At 37.7% G+C, this 19,208-nt stretch overlaps 2 protein-coding genes across 6 annotated transcripts; one reads left to right on the plus strand and one right to left on the minus strand.

Annotated features, from left to right (window-relative positions):
* The first annotated feature begins 5,710 nt into the window (after positions 1 to 5,710).
* On the plus strand, positions 5,711 to 10,234 carry LOC141656626 (BAHD acyltransferase DCR-like). The gene is made up of 2 exons (XM_074463582.1): positions 5,711 to 6,617; positions 8,889 to 10,234. The coding sequence occupies exons 1-2, from the start codon at positions 6,126 to 6,128 to the stop codon at positions 9,762 to 9,764; spliced, it is 1,368 nt and encodes a 455-aa protein (XP_074319683.1). The 5' UTR covers positions 5,711 to 6,125; the 3' UTR covers positions 9,765 to 10,234.
* On the minus strand, positions 6,628 to 18,813 carry LOC141656625 (fanconi-associated nuclease 1 homolog). 5 transcript variants are annotated; one of them, XM_074463580.1, is made up of 17 exons: positions 18,600 to 18,813; positions 18,274 to 18,469; positions 17,034 to 17,566; positions 16,845 to 16,949; positions 16,194 to 16,458; positions 16,035 to 16,097; positions 14,429 to 14,503; positions 14,208 to 14,326; positions 13,246 to 13,316; positions 13,081 to 13,168; positions 12,860 to 13,000; positions 12,541 to 12,776; positions 11,867 to 12,140; positions 11,518 to 11,751; positions 10,624 to 11,303; positions 10,481 to 10,532; positions 6,628 to 6,912 (listed from the first exon to the last, which is right to left on the minus strand). In XM_074463580.1, the coding sequence occupies exons 1-15, from the start codon at positions 18,693 to 18,695 to the stop codon at positions 10,860 to 10,862; spliced, it is 2,940 nt and encodes a 979-aa protein (XP_074319681.1). In that variant the 5' UTR covers positions 18,696 to 18,813; the 3' UTR covers positions 6,628 to 6,912; positions 10,481 to 10,532; positions 10,624 to 10,859. The 5 variants fall into 5 exon arrangements, with proteins under 5 accessions (XP_074319681.1, XP_074319679.1, XP_074319680.1 ...); XM_074463578.1 differs by lacking the exon at positions 6,628 to 6,912 and adding an exon at positions 9,289 to 9,417; XM_074463579.1 differs by lacking the exon at positions 6,628 to 6,912 and adding an exon at positions 9,409 to 9,459.
* Positions 18,814 to 19,208: the final 395 nt, after the last annotated feature.

A 19,208-nucleotide genomic window follows, 5' to 3' on the forward strand; every position in this document is an offset into this window, starting at 1 on the left:
ACAATTCGACAATGCTAGCCACGTAATTTGCAGTATCAACGACCCGGTTTTAGGATAAGGAGACGTCGATGGTTTCGTCGCATCAATTTGATTTTCCGGTACAATAAAGTTTCGTCTACCACGGTTTATATGCTTTACTCGTTATAAAAGCTCAGTCAATTCACAGCGGAATTTAGCCTTGATCAATTAAGGTTGAAAAAAAAAAAAGAGGAGTTCGAGTGGGATCAAAGTTCAAAAGAAGACTTAGGCGTCAGTAAGGCTGTGAGATGACAAGAGGATGTTGCCGAATCGAAAGACGAGAAAGACGAGATGCACATACCTCAGTGGCTCTTAATTCGTATCGTCGCAAAAGTTGAAAACCCGGAACAAATAGTTATCTGCATTAAGGAATTGAATTCGATCGAAAGTATCGTCAATATGTTGTAAAATTATGCACATACATGGCAAACTAAAGCTACATGACGCATACAAAATAAAGGGTGATTGTTTCAGACGGTCTTTGCTGAGGTCGTTGGGGGGTCAAACGATAACGAAAATCCGAGTTATTCGATGTTTCGGAATCGTGGGACTGCAAATTTTGTGAATATGGTAAGCTTTAGGGTCAAAGATCATTCTCCATGATGTAAAATTGGTCGACAACAGGGGCTGTCCACGCGCTCTGTTTTTCACGAAATCAGGGGACGATGTGGTGTAAAAAAAAACAGCAAAACCAAGAGCAGGGAAGAAGAAAAGGCAATAAAAACTTACCGAAAGCAGTCGGATTTGTCACACGATGAAGATGAACACGGAGGATTTAATGCAAGACGATATTCGATAACAATGGAACTGTGTCATATATATAAAGAAAGGCAAAGAAGTTAAGAGTATGGTGTCATGTGCTGCTAGAAAATTTAGCGATGGGCAAAGAATAACATGCTCTATTTGATAAAAGTTCAAATCTTTAAGCTTAGAAGAAGGATGGTTTTATACCAATGATACAAGAAAAAGAAGAAGGAATAAACAAACATCAAGCATACCTGTGTTCTTCTAAATTTTGAGCAGAGAAAACGAAGTTGCTTTGGTAAGCATGGAGACTTGTTTGTCGTTGTATATATAGAATTGGGTTTCTTCTCTAACCCTATTTAGCTTGCTGACAAAGGAGTAATTAAAAAAAAAAAGAGGCCGACACTTGATCCGTGTTTCCTTAATACGGAGTAGTTCACAACTACACATGGAATTTGACGTATATTTGGCTACTAGAATGGATTTTGAGCCTATAATTACTATTTGGGCTGGAGTTGTTAAGTTGTAAGTTGACAACGATGTTCAAATTGTTAAACAAAAAAAATCCATCCGTCAAGTCAGATAATAATTGTGACTCTGAAATGACGGGTTAACTTTATAGTAAATTTTGATTGTCGGTGATTTCCAAGTCATACAAATTAAAATGAAGCTACTACCCTTACGATAAGTTCGGGAACGCCATTCGACTTCCAAGTCAAGAAAAAATTCAAATGAGCTCTCTCTCACGACTGGAAGTCAAATAATGACAGGGTAACGTCGAAAGAATTCTATAAGCGACTACCCTTACGACGAGTGTGGGTATGACTCGCCTTCCAAATCGAACACAAATTCACCCGCCAAGTTAGATAATGACAGGGTGACATTACAAGATAAAAGGTTATCCTTACGACAAGTTAGGGTGCTCAATATCGACTTCCAAGTCAAGCCAAGTGGAGGAGCCCTTCGTGATAAGTTAGGGCGCTCATCATCGACTTCCAAGTCAAAGCAAAATGTATCGAGACCTCGCCACGTCAAGACACCAAAAAAGGCGCACGTGACAAGGTCCCGAGGGGGCAATTTGTAGGCACGGAAAATTTATTAATGTGCCGAATAAATAAAATAAATTAATTATTTTGAGTTAATACTAAATTTTAACTTAATTTAATTAATTTGTCCCGATTAAATGAAATGTGGGTCGATTCGGATTACAAAAGGAGTTATTCGGATCACTAAACCCAGAAAGAATCAAATTTGGGCCAAGGTTGCTTATAAACCCACAAATGGGCCTGTGACCATCAAAGTCCAATAAGGGGAATTGAAATTCATAAATAGAGCTCTTCTTATTCATTCAAAGGGTTGGAAATTCATAATTGCAAAGGAGCTGGAGAGAACAAGGTACAAATTCCTACAAATCCTCTCTGTCAAAATCATTGCAAGCAGTCAACAAGCACATCAAATCGTGCCGCCTGCGTTGAAGATTCAATCACAAGTTCAAACCTTCAAGAGAGATTCAAGTCATCGCGACCCTCTCAAGAAATCAAATTTACATCGCGCGTAGAGCAATTAAATTTGTCTACACGCGCACCCCTCACGTGTACCCCGTACACGTACCCCTTACGGCATATTAGAATCAGAGGATACATTAGAGATTGTACACGCACTTTTGATATTTATTAATAAAATATAATTGTTTCCTTGTTTTGTATTTCAGTTATCGCAATACAAAATTTGCTGTTACAGTATTGTGTACGGATTGTTACATCAATTGGTCTCCCTTGTGACGGGTTACCATTTGAGACGGATATTTTGTGAGATAAAATGGTAACAAAATGGGTTAGTGGAGAAAGGGGACCACATGAATAGTGTTGCAGAGAGAGAAAAAGTGGGTACATTGTGAGGTAAAATGGTATCCGTCTTCAGCTTGTAACGAATATGTCATGTCTTCAATGAGAATTTGTGTTGTTACATAAGCCTTGACTTGTACCAAATTTCATCAAAAAGGGAAGTTGCACCTTTTTTTGAAAAGAAATCTCACAAATATTTTTTTTCTCTATTTTAGTTGTGTTGTTTTCTATTTCTTTTTTCTATCTAGTCGGATTTTGTTGCCTATTTTCTTCTCTAGAAACTTTTGTGTCATCCAAATTCAATTGTAGTATTTTGTGTGGTTTAAATTCATTTCCTTATTTTTTCGCAATTGCTAAATTCCGCACACCCTTTTACTAAATTCCACACACTTTGTCCTACTATTCCGTAACTACCCTTCATAGTAGAAAAAAATCTAAAAAGAGTTATCCCCCTCTCTATTCCACAAACTTAACCAATTCATTAACAACTCGACATTTATAATTGTAATTCGCACATCCCACATGTAATTTTTCCGTTTTATCAACAATTTTGTTAATATTGTCTTTAGTTGATTTAATTAATGTTTTTTTTAAACAAAAAAAATGGTTTTTTAACAATTAGGGACTAAATTGATGGATTAATTTGATAGTCAATAGGTGGATTCAAATGAAACGGCAAACCTTTTTGCCAATTGAACATGATGCGAATTGCAAGGCTACAAATATAAACCCATTTGATTGATTTTATTGATGATGGATCAATTGAAGAAGCATTTTCCAGATTTGATTGCTGCAAATATTTATCACCGTCGCCATCGTCGGAGTACAATGTCTCTGTTGACGCGGAATTCACCTGTTCGGCCGGTGTAATGGGAGCTCGACGTTGGGAAGGGTGGCCAGGTGATGGGGGAGGGTGATTGGAAGGGGACGGGTGAGATGATGTTTATTTCTTGGGAGTTTTTCAGTTTTTCATTTGGTAGGTGTGAGAAATGGGAGGGTACATTCGGAATAATAGGAGAAAATGTGCGGGATTTAGTAAAATGGTGTGCGGGATTTAGTACGTCCCTATTTTTTTTGTCAAAAAAATGGAACAAAATAAATCAAATACCGAAGTCATTTGCAAAATACAGATATCATCATTTTTATAGGGTTTTTCTAATGTGTGTCCTTAGAGCGAATCCATTTTTGAAATAATGGTCAAAAATAAAATATTTGTCGTTTTGGGTCGGTTTTGAAAATATTTGTCAAAATGGTGTCCACGTAGACTCGGGATTTCTGGACCTAAAACACGCCACTACCAATGGCGTGTTTATAATGAGTACGGAAAGAAACTTCATTAAAAAATGGACTAAAACAAACACGCCATTGGGAATGGCGGGTTTCGGAGGGGAAACACGCCACCCCTAATGGCGTGTCTTAAGTAATTTTTTTTTTTTTTTAAAGTTCAGTCAGTTGAGGAAAAAAATTGTTGTAAAGACACGCCACTACTAATGGCGTGTTTCCTTCACAAAACACGCCATTAGTAGTGGCGTGTTTCAGGTCTAGAAATCCCGAGCCTACGTGGACACCATTTTGACAAATATTTTCAAAACCGACCCAAAACGACAAATATTTTATTTTTGACCATTATTTCAAAAATGGACTCCCTTAGAGCACACATTAATAAATCAAATAAGGAAAGATTTACAACATATTCTCATGATAAATGCAATTATAAACTTAGTTTTACCATAATTAGTGATAATATCCTATAAATCTTTCCTTATTTGGTTTATTAATGTGTGCCCTAGAAAAACCTTTATAACTATTGTAAATTTGTAACTTACAACGGAAGCATAAAGCTATTTAAGCCAACTTTGGAGGGGGTATTGGTGCATATTACCCTCTTCCGTACAGAGTAAGTTACAACTTTTACAAGTAAGATTTAACTTTGCAAATGTACTACAACAAAACTAAAAAAATATTGTACTTCGTAATAATAAGGAAAATATCGTTCTAGGTTGACGTAATAACCGAAATAAAGGTAATAAATTACGGTAAAAGACATGAATATATTCCACCACAAACTTCCGACTTGTACAACTCTAACGTTAGGTCCAATCTGTCAAACATCAAATAGTAGATCATTGTTAACTTTCTCTATCGCCTACTCTCCCTCCCTTTCTTTTCCCTTCAAATTCCTCAATCCAAACACACCCTTAGAACGAAAACAAAATCCCACCAACATAGGAAATATTCAGATAAGCGGCATTCCCTCTCATCTACTCCCCCTCTCTCCCGTCCATCCCGCTCCTCTCCTTCCGTCCTAAAATACTACTCAAACATACCATTGAAGGTATACGACTATACGAGTACATCATTATAACACTCTAATCAATGAGGACTATAAATTAGTAAATTACTCAATTCATTGTGTTGGTGCTGACATTAACTCAGTAAGCCACACAACTAAGGTCAGAGTTCATCATAAGACAAAAGTCAGCTTAGGAAGGTGAGGGAATGAAGTAATTAGGCCTACATTACATAATACATATGCCCATTATGTTGGTCAGTTGACCATCTGTTCAGAATGGGTGTGACAGAGCAGAGAGGGTTGGGGGAGGAGGGACTTTATTGATTCAAAGAGTCTGTACAGACTACAATAGTGTTTTAAGAGGTAGAATTCATGACAAAATATTAAAACACAAAATCTCATTATAGACGGCACATATCCGTCTATAACTAAAGACGGGTCAAATACAATACCACATTCCTAATAGGACAAGCAACAAGTGGCTGGTGGGGGCCAAAAATGTCACCACTTTCAAGCTATTTAGCTGATATTAAAAAAAATTATGGTTTCTAAAGAAAAACAAAAATATGAAACGATTCGACCGACCTGTTACGAATTTTAATGACTTAAAACTGAATCATCTCTCTTAAAGAATTAAGGAACAAGACATCCAAAACATACTCGAAAATGAAATCACCATCTCAGTCCAGAATACAAATATTCCCGAAAAAACTCGGACTGACACAGAAATAACAGATACCAAATGCGAATAACTCGCTTACCCAAAACTGCATTTAAGACCATGTATATGATGCTCCATACTGCTCTAAGAAAACAAAAAGAAAGTGACATTCCATGTGAGAGTATGAATAGTTTCCTAAATTCCACAAATGACAGCTTCTGTCAAAGACTTCAGGTATACTTTTGTATACGATGCTCCATACTGCTCGTACAAGACTTTAATATGAAGGGTTTAGTGGATAATCATAGAGCATGCACCTTAAACACAACCCCCCACCCACAACAGCATAATAACTATAAATGTTGTCGCAGCTGCTCTCGTGAATATTCATTAATGCCACTCCTTTGGCCAACTATCAACTATTCAAGCTCACTATAAAAACACTAGTAAGAAGTAATAGAAGTCTTACCACTATCTTGTTCAAGCAAATAAACAAGTACTAGTTCTACATTTGTTTCCTTAGTTCTTCAAAAACTACCAAACAAAAGGAATTGATAATTTAAGCATGGCGAAAGAAAATGGAAAGCAAGAAACAAGTCAATCAATCAAGGTCAAAATCACGAAAAAATCCAACGTTCAGCCCAAGAAAAAAATAGGAAGAAAAGAGTGTCAATTGGTCACATTTGACCTCCCTTACTTAGGCTTCTTCTACAACCAAAAACTGCTCATTTACAAAGGGAATGGGAGTGATTATGAGGAAACGGTGACGAAGTTGAAGGAGGGCTTGAGCAAAGTGTTGGAAGAGTTCTACCAATTGGCTGGAATATTAGCAAGGGATGATGATGGGGTGTTTAAGATTGTGTATGATGATGATATGGATGGTGTAGAAGTGTTGGAAGCCATTGTTGATCATGATGGTAAGGATGGTGATCATGATGGCATGATGGTGAGTGCTGAAGAATTGGCTTCAAAAGAAATAAGTTTCATGAAAGATTTGATCCCTTATGATGGTATCTTGAACTTGGAGGGGCTTCATCGTCCTCTTTTGGCTATTCAGGTAATACTACAATATTTGTTGTGGCTTTTACGAATTAATTTGCTCAAATACACATGCTGTTTCACTTCAATAAAAGAAATTCTATTCAATTCTCCATGCAAATTTCATTTTGGGTCATACAGAAAGAACGTTTGCGTGTGGCCAATACATGAGTAAAGTGACGTCTACCTCCCGTACCTGGCAATTTACGGATCCCTTAAGGGAGGTCCTGCCGTCCTGGTGTCGTTTCCAAGCTTTACTCAGTGTTAACATTGCTTCTACCTCCAACAAGACTATTATCACTCCACATTTCAAGCTATCATAAGGCAAATGTCAATACTAAAGTTATTAAAACAATTTGGGATAAAAGTATGTTAAACAGGATCGGGGTTCTTAACTATTTCGAACATGACAAAAGCTTAGTTCTTTTCTAGTATACCACTGAGTTAAAAGTGAGCTTTTAGTCAACCACTACTCATGGTGGTAGAAAACTTGAGCCAACTTTTGGAAAATCAGGGCAAAGAGCAAATACTAGAACACAAAATCTCATTGAAGACGGCACGTATCCGTCACTCTAGAGTGACGGATACCATTTCCTCTCACAAATGACCCAAATAGAGGAGAGAGGGAAGCACATGGGGGTGCCCCCACCTTGTCCCCCCTATCCGTTTTGTGAGTGGCATTACCCGTCACTTGCTCCGACCCGTCTTCAGCAAGACTAACCGATACTAGAAAGTATAGGAGAAGCAATAATCTTTCAGCAGAAATTGCAGGTGTGATCAGTGGTGACTGAAGTAAAGTGGTAGGGTCCCTTAATAAGTGAATAGATAGATTATTAAAGATTTTACTATCCTGATTATGGGTTTCAATAAAAAAAATTGTATTTATAAATAACTTGCAACTTCTGAAGTCACCGGACAGCATTCTGGAGAAGTTTAAAGTACCAATTTGTATGAACGACAAAACAAAGGGAGTCTTTTATAAGTCGGCCTCACAAACTTAAGTATTTTTCATTTAATTACGTTTAACAGGTATTCATCTTATTCATCTAAATCGTGAAATAAATCATTAGTATACGGAGTGGTTTTTAGCCTTTGCATCTCCGGACAAAAAGAGTACAGAGTATTTAGGTTACTTTCAAGGCTGATAAGCAAAGGCCAAAGGGTATAGTCTTTTTTTTTACAACAATAAAAGATAATCCTAGAGTTACAAAGATATTTATCATATTTCTGCTAGCCTACGCCTAATATCATTGATAGCGTGGTTTAAAAAAATCGGCGAAGGAGATGTTTTTACATGGCCAAAGGGGTAACTATTGTAATTATTCCTATTACGCTCCCTCACTCAAATGCCCATTGGGCTTGAAGAGTGGTTAGTTGTGCACCGACTCCCCCGTACCGTGTGCTGGAATTCCACTTCGAGAGTTTTTGATGAGTTTTGAGGTTGCCAGGATTCGAACCCGTGACGTCACGATGGCTCTGATACCATGATAGATGAACCATCTCAACCAAAACCTTAAGATGATGGTTGAGGCCCAACTATTATAATTATTCCTATTGGTACAGTAATGTTTGAGATCTAAAGATGTCCTACTGTTTTAGTACTACTGGTGTCGTAATTTTGCTAAGTCTAATGGCTGGGAAATTATTAAGGTGGGTATTAACTATTAATTATTTCCCTCTTCTGACAAGTGGTAATACCTGCGCAGTGTGCATGTGTTACATTACTTGTAGAAAGTGATGGGTCATTGAAACTATTGATGCTCTAAACTAAGAGAAAAAAATGAGATGATTTTTTTTTTCCCTTCAACCCTCTAAGGCTCTAACTCTATACAAAAACTCCTGTTTTCATAATATCAATGGGGGACTCATCATCGAGAATAATGCAATACACCTTTCAAAAGAATACCGAACTTACATCTCGAATCCTAGGTTAGCACTTTGCCCTTAAACTCACACCTTGGCACAAACTATGTCTAGCAACTTAAGTTTTCATCATAAAAATTTAGGATTCACTGTTCCTAACATTATAATCCATTAACAGAGAAATGAATCACAAAATATAAAAAATCATCAAGCTGGGTACGTCTTCAGTCACATAAAGTAAAACAAGCAACACGAACAAGCCAAGAGTACACTAACACATTTGCAACTTAGGAGTAAGTGAGTAACGAATGAACCAGCCTAATCTTTTTTTCCTGACATTGTATGAAAATTAATTGCATTCCCTCTAAATGTGAGGTCACATTGAAAAGGTATGATAAATTATGCTTTATTGTTATGTTTATAACAGCTTACCAAGCTTCGTAATGGACTTGCCATGGGCTGCGCATTCAACCATGCTGTATTAGACGGGACCTCCACGTGGCACTTCATGAGATCATGGGCTGATATCTGCTGTGGGGCCAACACAATATCCCTCGCTCCCTTTCTTGACCGTACAAAAGCACGCTCCACACGCGTCAAACTTACCATCCCCGAAGCACCACCACAACCTGAGTCAGTTGCCCTGCAACCACTACGTGAAAAGCTCTTCAAGTTTTCCGAAACCACCATAGAGAAAATCAAAACTGCACTCAACTCTGGAAAGAGGGATGACATCCCGCCTTTTTCCACTTTCCAGACTCTCTCCACCCACATCTGGCGAGCAGTAACAGCAGCACGAGGACTCAAACCCGAGGAACCCACAGCATTCGCCATCTTTGTCGACTGTCGTAAAAGGGTCAGCCCGTCAATGCCCGAGAGCTACTTTGGAAACCTCATCCAGGCTGTGTTCACCGGTACAGCAGCGGGACTGGTGACTGGAAATCCACCGGAGTTTTCTGCCAGCATGATTCAGGCAGCGATTAAAGCCCACGATGCAGCTGCCATAGAAAAAAGGAACAAGGAATTCGAGGGAAATCCATTCATATTCCAATACAAAGATGCTGGAATGAACTGTGTTGCTGTTGGCAGCTCACCCAGGTTCAAGGTTTATGATGTTGATTTTGGGTTTGGGAAACCAGAGCGGGTTAGAAGCGGAACCAACAACAGGTTTGATGGAATGGTATACTTGTACCCAGGAAAAGATGGTGGGAAGAGCATAGATGTTGAAATAAGCCTTGAAGCTAATGCTATGGAGAAGTTAGAGAAGGACAAGGAGTTCTTATTGGATGGTGAGGTTGTTTGATATATGCAAGTTTCAACTACAGCTATGTAGAGGGCAATTGCCAAATATGAACTATACTGTATTACTAAAAGTTTGCTTGGAGGGTAATTATTAATTTATGATAGCAGTAATGGAGGAAAAACAATGGAGCAGAGGAGGTATGCTGGTAAAGGAGAGAACTGGAGAAAGAGAGGCATACTTATCTTATAACAGGTGTGCTTTCGCTAGGTAACATTAACCCAAATGGGAGTAATAGTATTCCTCCACCTTTCTCCGCCTATCACTACCACCACTTCTCTCTTCCATATAAATGCTTTGAATTACACACTAGATAATTACACTAAATCTAAAGATAGTAGAGGAACTTACTCATGTTTGCCTATTTCAATTTTCTTGAAAACATGTGTGATATCTTATAAGAAGTAATTTGTATAACAATATTAAGCATGTTTTAGTTGGTGCTTTATCACAGTTACAGTTATGGTGTGTAAGGATTTGAATACCATTTGATGTTGACTAGTAAAAGAAACTCCCAAAAATTATATGGCATTTTTATTAAACTATATTATCTTCAACAATATATCAAAAAAAATAGGTAGTTTTTTGTTACTGTTACATATAAGCATACCAGGCATAACATAAACAGATAAAAAGCCCATAGTTCAATAAATACCACTTAAAGCTATCAGTAAATTCATTCATGAACAAATGTCTGTGAAGAAAACAAAAAAACAAACCTTATTCTTTTCGAGATCTTACAGAACAGAAAAGGATTCATAGCAGCTCCAGCTGGAATCATAAAAAAAAGGACGTCAGTAGGCCGTCTAAATGTAACTCTATGTAGGTTCATATTCCTGACAACAAATTGAGCTTTGCTTACCAGCTTTTTCTACACAGTCGACATTGTTCAACACTTCAACATCATGTCACTTGCAAAGTATTATGCATGGTGATAGACTTGAAAGTTCCGTTACTGCAAGCTTGACCTCTGAATTTGGTAATGTAACAGTTCCGTAGCCCCAAAACAATCCAAATAATTTGGAATTGTATAATTTTCGTTCCATCTCGCTGATTTTCATGGTAGGGTATCATCGTGAAGGCCATGAACTAACCATTTTATTTGGATGCTGAAGGACTCACTTTGCAGACTTCAACTGTGAAGCCACAATCCATCAAGGTGAGCAACCACGCTCTTTGCTGTTCAGAGAGACGATCTCTTGGGCCTTTAACTTCAACAAGCTTAGCTTCACCATTATAGTCTCCCTGGAAGCGCCATAATAACAGATCAGGCATTCCACTAGTCCAACTTCGGTAATCCTGGGCCAAAAGTCGGCATAAATTGGCCAGGCAAGGCCCACCAATGCAGGTAACAGCAGCACGGAGCTCAGAGAGTGAATGTTTCTCCCAATTAACACCCCTGCAAACAGTTCCTACATGAGACTCCCATGACATGATGAGAATTGTCTCACTAAGACCCTCGTGGATCTTCTGCAAGTGAGCTTCAATAATGCTTCTTCTGGCGACATAGAAATTATCACTATCCATGTCCAATGGTGCATTCTGTAAATGAAAATTTCCATTTGTGTGTTACTACAACTTTAAAGTTTAAAGAATAATAGACATTTCTTTCCAAGATGTAATAAATCTGGCAAAATTATCGAGTGTTTGTACTCATGATCTAGGATTTAAACGTCAACCTGCTTGTGACTCCCTTTAAACTCGAACAAAAGAGAAATTTATAGAAAGCGACTATTCATTCCATAATGTTACAAACCTGAAATCTGGTGCGAAAAACGTCCGGTACATCAGCAAATATAATATCCCACATAAGCAGGCCATAAATTGTCAACCAAATACCACTTTCAGAATGAACACCCTGCCAACCACCACCCTCTCCAGCGTAGAATTGTAAAGCAAGCTCTTCTACTCCACACTGTTCACCATCTTCACCATAAAACCTGCTCTTCATCCCGACTTCGCTGTTTAACGGTCTCCCTTGAACAAACACCTAATGTGATACACAATCCCAAAATTTAAACTGGAAGGTTGATGACTGAAGGACATTTTTTTCAGGTCATCAAAAAAGAAAAGGGAATACACTAATTGCACAAGCTGGAAGATACCTCAGTTATCTTCCTTTTGACTGAAGCAGAGTAGCTGGGAGCTTTCCAGCGCCTTGGTGGCTTACCCAAGCGCATGACTCGCCTTTGCAATGCCATTCTAGAACCTGCACGAACCCATGGGTCTAAAACTCCATCCTCAGCAATAGAGAGACTCTCTTCAATGAAACCAACATGCTCTAAATCAATAGATAATCTTAAAATCCAGTATCCTCTTCTTCCATCGGACGTAAAAATAGTTAGCAGCAGCTTCAGTAATCTTATGGCATCCTTGTACCTACAAAAGAGAGCATTTTATCCCCATATTCATAAGCCAATAAGACATTTATCATCGGGACAGTGACTAAAAGAAGGCCAACATACAACTAAAAAGCTTAGTCCATAGAATACAGTAGACATGGAAGGAAAAACTGGTCCTACAGTTTACTTTTTCCTTATGTGAGAGGCTTTAAAAAATTAAAAATAACGAGTACACAAATGAAAACCACAAGTCTGAATTTTAATTTCGTCAGTAGTAATTCTCTTCGCCCTTGAACGAGTTTCATAAAAACAGTTCACAATCAAGAAGAATCAAGAATGGGAAAGTATGGGCATCATCTTTTACTGAATCACAAGTGAAGATATACAAAACATTAACTAAAAAGACGGCAAAATGTGGAAGTATTTGTATAGTGTACCTACGTTCCTGTTCATAATACGAAACACCAAGCAATGCTGCTTTGGAATAGACCCATGATGCAGAAAAGCATTTAAGAAACGGAGCACTGAGTTCCGTCAACTGTGGAGGGTAACATTGATTTTCTTTTTTTGAATAGTTTACCAATAGAGATTCAACTATATCTATACACTGCAGCACCCGTTCGGAGTTGTCTTCATCTAGAGATTGATCTATGATTTGTGCAACTTCAATGGCCTGCAGGAAAAAAATACAACAATTAGAAAAGACAATCTAAGGTAAAATATGATAATTATTGATGTGCAAAGTGAAGAGAGAACCTCTTCAAAAGCAAGGAAGTCACTTCGGTTAGGGCATACATGATTAGAAATAGTACATTTGTACTCCGGATACTTGACTATTCCCATGTCAACCAGAAGAAAAGCAGACAAATCTTGCTCCCCATCTAGGAAGAATAATCTCTGCATGAAACAACTATAGGTTGAGGATGACAAATTAAAAATAAAAATAAGACCTACACTCTGAATGTGATAACCACCACCTGGATGCGCCACAAAAGTAATTCAGCAAAAGAAGAAACTCGAATGCACAATCCTGTCCTGTCCAAAATGAGATTTGGCAGCGAAGGACTGCACAATCCACAAATATTAAGAGTGACTACAATGGTCAAATGTTAGATTACTTCTTTAATAGGAATCCATCATACCATATCCCGTCTCCATATGCAGAAGTAAGAGCTGCTATAAGATCCTTCTTCCTTGTGCCCACTTTGGAATTCTGAAACCAATGGCCAACATGTTTCAAATAACATCAGACTAGAGCGATTTTTATTTTCTCTCTTTTAATTTCTACGAGCCAATTTTAAAATTTATGTATTTGGATTCTGGAATATAAAGGTGAGCTGGAATGGAGGCAAATTAATAAGAGTATCACATACACAGATAGTTAGCTCTTCGTCAACTAATTTCTAGAACTACTTTTTGAGTGTGTACAAACAACAAAGATTTTGTAGAAAAACAACAAAGCACAAACTTTGAAAGTGTGATAGCTCTAGCCTCTAACCAAACCATCACGAAAAGTACAATGAACAGACTTCGACAAGAGCAGCAGACCATAACGGTCGCCCTACCACTTGATGCATTCACTAAATATTACGAGCATTGGTCGAAGTCTCCTTTAACTGTAAGGCTCAAGTATTTCAATGTATGGCCTGTATCTGTCCTCACAGCAGATCTATCACTGTGCAGTCATCATAGGTCAAAAAAATTTAGGAGCATACATCATGAAGTCATCCACACTTAGAAAGACTCAAACATCATGCTCCAACATCTGTAATTTCGTACAGCACCAAAGGAGATAACGTAAAGCCAGGGACCAAAAATGTATGACCAGATCATATATACCAGCCAGAAATTCAAAAAAAAACATGCGGAACGACAAATCTCCTCAACATACGCGCATATTTTTTATATACAATGGAATTGTTAGTAACTACCAAGTTTTATGATCATCTGACTATCAACAGCGGCGTGGACATAAATAACCAGTTATATCCAAGAGAATAGAAAATACGATCTAAAAGCTGTCACAATCTGCAAGTTCTTTATGTAAGGGGATACTAGCACAGTTAAGAATTTAAAAGATAACCACATAAAGAAAAAGGATCACCTTCTTGAATATGCGCAGGATCTCATAGAGCTCCCCCACTGTAAGAATGTCCAAAATCTCTTGCAGATCCATGTCATCAACATCGTTTTTAAACCCAAATGAGAGTACGTAAGATGATTCTGTTTTACAACGATCATATAACAAAATCATTATTGTCTCTCGACTACAGCAACTACATTCGAAAGATAAAAAAGACTGAAGCAAAATGCAAAAGATGTCACCTGACAGTTCACGAGCCGCGTCATTGTAATCTAGTATTTCTGGATATGATAAATTAGAAATGCGAAACCATGGTCCTGGAATGAATAATTGGTTAGAAACAGAAGTTTAATAGTGGAAGAGGCTTTCAGCCATGATGTTTGTGCATTATCCCTGGATGTCTCATTGGAAACTGACTTTGTTTGAGAACATCAGAAAATCAGGCAAGTGCTGAGAAAAATAAGCAAGAAAAGACTTCTATGTATGACGTTATATAACAAACGATAATGATTTTCAAATATATTTTTAAGATCAAATGTTTACGTCAACTCTCGTGGTAATACTCCCAAACTAACATCAACATGCTTCTTCTTTGATATTGAGTCTAAGACACCATACAATACCACATTATCATCTACGACGTAGGTAGTAAGTGCTAATAAAACTTTATGAAAAAAAATAATAGCATGAACATTCATTTGTCACATTCCTACTTTGATAAACCTAGAATCCATTACCATTCCACAATTTTATGACCCGCATGCCAAATAAACCATTATAGATGTCCATATTTTCTCTAAAACAAATCCTTATTACAGACATGATATGGGATCAGCTAAACAGAGAAAGAAGCAACGAGGAGAAAGAACATTGAGATATACTCTTCAAAAAATAGCTGACATGTCCTACTCTGTTTCATAATATTCTGTCAGTTCATAACATCAATTCTAGTCATCTCATATTGTAAGAATTGTATAAAGATAGTTATTATTAAAAGCTTTAAGCTTTTGTTTGGTTGGAACAATTTTGAGGAAAGGGGAGGTGACAATTTCCTCTGATAGGTTAACATAATTGAGACCAAGGGAAACAGAAGGGAGGGAAAGGTGGATACCCTCATTTCCTTCCTACCACGCAAATGAAAATCCTTGCAACATACGAAAACTTGGAAGGAAAATGATATTGTTCCATTCCCCCTCCCCTCCCCTCCCCTGCCCTCCATTCCCCTCCCATCCCTAAATCTCCTTCCCTCCTCTTTTTGTATTTAAACAAAGTGTATTTGTGTAACACTATCTCCATAGTGGGAAGGGGAGGGGTGAGGCAAGCCCCTTCAAATGAGATTTTGTGCATGATGTTTCTGCAACAGATACAAACTTCGTATTGAGTAATACTAAGCGTATTTGTGCTATCTATTACCAGTACAAAGAGCGAAGGTGTTAAATAAAACACAGGCTCATTCTCAGTTCAAACCCAACAGCCATGTTAGAAAATTCTTAGTATATCATATGAAATGGAAAGGGTACTTATAGTAAAAGTTCAAAGTGAATCAATGGGAATACCATTAAAAAAAAAAAAAAAAAGGGGGCAGCCCGGTGCACGATGGCGTCCCCGCTAGGCAAGGGTCCGGGGAAGGGTCCCACCACAAGGGTGTAATTGGGGCAAGGGCAAGCCTTCCCTTGCCATTTTGGCAAGAGGCCGCTCCAAGGACTTGAATCCGTGACCTCACGGTCACAAAGCAACACCTTAACCCGTGCGCCAAGGCTCCCCTTCAATCAATGGGAATACCATATACAAACAAAAATAATACCAATTAAATACATTGAGAAACTATTATATGGGATGAGAATAGACCTTTTCTTGTGTAAAGTCGGACAAAGAGCCTCTGGCCATCATCTGACATGGAACTGAAAGATTCTGTTTACCCCAGATCATAAATAGAAGTAGTCTATCATAAGAGAAAAACCGCCACAATATAAATTATGAATCAAACAAGATTAGGAGATAGCCTACCCAAGAAGGTCTTCTCAGCATCTGTTAATAAGTGAGCACTGCTCCTTAAGACTTCTTCGACCATGAAACGAAAATTCTGTTGATACTTTGTAGTGCTTGGTGGACACTTCTTTCCTGAGTTAATTGAATGAACTACATTTTCACACAGAGACTTCAGGGTATGAAAGTCATAACTGGTCGCTTCATTACAAGATGGTGTTGGCAAACACGTAAACTCAATGGGAACAATTTCAGTGGAGCTTCTTGGGACAGAAGTGACCACCCCCTGAGAGAGAATTCCTCACATTAAATGGAAGTCATGGACTCATGGTACAATGTCAAGGAAGGACAGCAAGAAAAACGCATAATAAATGGAGCAGCCAAACATTTAAACGTGGGCAGATTTTACTATTTCAGTGTGCTTAATCCCTACACTATAAAGGGGAGGGGATATGTGCAAAGATTCTGCTCATCGTAGGACAAAAGTTCAATAATAACGATCGTAAAATAATTATATTACAGTTGAAATTTTGCAAACAAGTGAATATAGAATTTAAAGATTCGAAAAGGATGCCATCAAAACTCTGCCTCGAAAAGATAGGGAGATAAGAGGAATGTATGAGGAGAATTAACAAGTGGTAAAAACGTAAAAGTGGAAGTATTGGTTAGTACCTCAAAATTTAGCTGGTAGTTGTCAATCAAAGGTGCTAAATGCCGAGACAATTCCCGGGGAAGATAACCTAGTACCCTTTGGCTGCCAGGGTCTGGAGAAACAACCTGACCTCACACGAGCACATAAAGTCTTCATCAGGAATAGCACTTAATGCTCAAGAGTAAGAAGAAAGAAATACTAGGTAAAACCTTGATGGCATTAGGATCTTTGATGTTATCCTGGTCTCTTACAAGACTGAAAATTTCTCCACATTTGACTTCTGATACATCACCAAACTTACGACCAACAATGTATGTCTCAAGAGCCATTTCAGACAATGTACTAAGAACTCCAGCCACATCCAAACTTGACTCCAACTTATGACATAGCGGAGGATCATCACCCACGTCATTTGTACCACTCTCATTAAACCCGTTATCCAAGGAAACCTCTGAATTATGTGGTGTTGTTGACTCCAAATAGGAGGGTTTGCTTGGGGTGCTAATATGAGAATCACCCAATTCACATTGAGTTTTGGCATGACTTCCGTCATTATTGTCGACACAGACCAACTGTAGATCACTATTAGTAGGCTCATTATCAAAAGCAATCTGACATTCATCAGTGTTCACCGAAACTCTATCACTGGCACGCATCTTGCTTTGTGAATTAGAGCTGAAACTGAACTGAAGAAGGGTGCGCTGACTCAGCTTCCGCTTGGTACCTCTAACAAGACATAAATCTGAGGAAGGGAAGACAAATGTGATTCACAGAAGAAACACACAGCCTACGAAAACAAATGAACCAATTTTTGCTCACTAATGGCCTCCTCATTAGTACAAAGTTAGAAACCATGTATGGGGGAATAGAGAATCTAACAACAGAGGTCATAGGCACATAGAAATGGAGTGTACTTAATACGAGATTTGACATGCTTCTGAAATCAAGATTGTTAACTCATTACAAATAGGCTGATCAAACTCCGCATTTTATACCATGAAGAACAACATTTGCGAAAACAATCACGTTTAACATTGTGTTTCACTAACCGTAGTTTCAACAACTTGCCAAAAATCTGTGGTTAGAAATGTCTTTCAGCTTCTTAATTACGAGACAGGTAATCAAATTCAACATTTTTCTTTATTATCAACTTAAACCATTGCAACACAATAACAACGCAAAATCAGTTTGTCAAAAGGTGAATGATACCATCAGTCTTTCCTTCTATTTATCGCCTTCGTGGCCAGTACCTAAGCCTTAAAACACTAGTCTAAAACTTCGCCTAGCCGCTATCGCAAAACTCAATCAATACACTACATGGATGATTAAACTTGTATACAATCGTAAAGTTATAACTTGATACAATATTACTCCATTTACCAAATATTCAATTTAAAACCCTAATTCAGAAATCAGCAAAAAAAACACAATTAGAAATCGAATTATTACCAATATGTGAATTAACAGAACGATTATCGCCGCGAATTTGATTGCCGCAAACCGGACATTTGACAAATTCATCAATTTCATTCCCATTAATTACATCAATTTTCTCGGCTGAACAACCTTCGTCAATTAATTTCTCACTTTTCGCCGCCGAAACTAATGTCTCCTCATTGTTATCTTTCTGCAAACTCGACGAACTCTAAAAAAGAGAGAAAATAAAATAAAAATCGACGAAACGATTAATTCAAAAAAATATACAGAAAAATCGCAAAAAAAAAAAAAAAAAAAAAAAAAAAAAAAAAAAAGAGAGGAAGTGAAAGAGACAGTACAGGTGAAGGAGAAGAGGAGAGGATGCGAGGGAGATTGGGAAGGAGACGACGTCGTTTTCCGATTAGTCTTCTCAGACTTTCTCTCCCGGTTAACATTTCTGGGGGATGGGAAAGGGCGGTAAACGGTAAAGAAATTTTACCAGTGTAAAGAAGACCGAGTATTTATTTTAGGGAATCGATGTTTAGACTAGATTGTTGAGCACGCTTTTGTTGTACACTTGTACATATTCTTTCCCGCCATTTTGTGGGTATGGTTTTAACGGCGTTTGGTAAAAAAGATGATGTTAGTGTAGGCTGCCTGAGCTCTTCAGTATCGTCAAGGTTAAAATGAGTCGAGTAGTATTTTTCTACTTATATGACGTTCATAATTATAAGTTTATTATATTTTAATTTAATTAGATTATTTTTTTAGTTTTTCATATTTTTGTTGGGATACAAATAATGGAGTTGGAATTTCCCTCTCATAAAACCATTTTATATTATTTTTTTCATTTTATGTGCTTTTTCCTTTATTTTTTGTGCTAAAAATGAATCGTTGGATCGCGGCGAAATAGAATCTACATCGTTTAGAGGAAATGGACCCTCCATTTCTTTTAGGAAATTGAGAGG

Source organism: Silene latifolia, chromosome 5, assembly GCF_048544455.1.
Source record: "Silene latifolia isolate original U9 population chromosome 5, ASM4854445v1, whole genome shotgun sequence".
NCBI lineage: Eukaryota > Viridiplantae > Streptophyta > Magnoliopsida > Caryophyllales > Caryophyllaceae > Silene > Silene latifolia.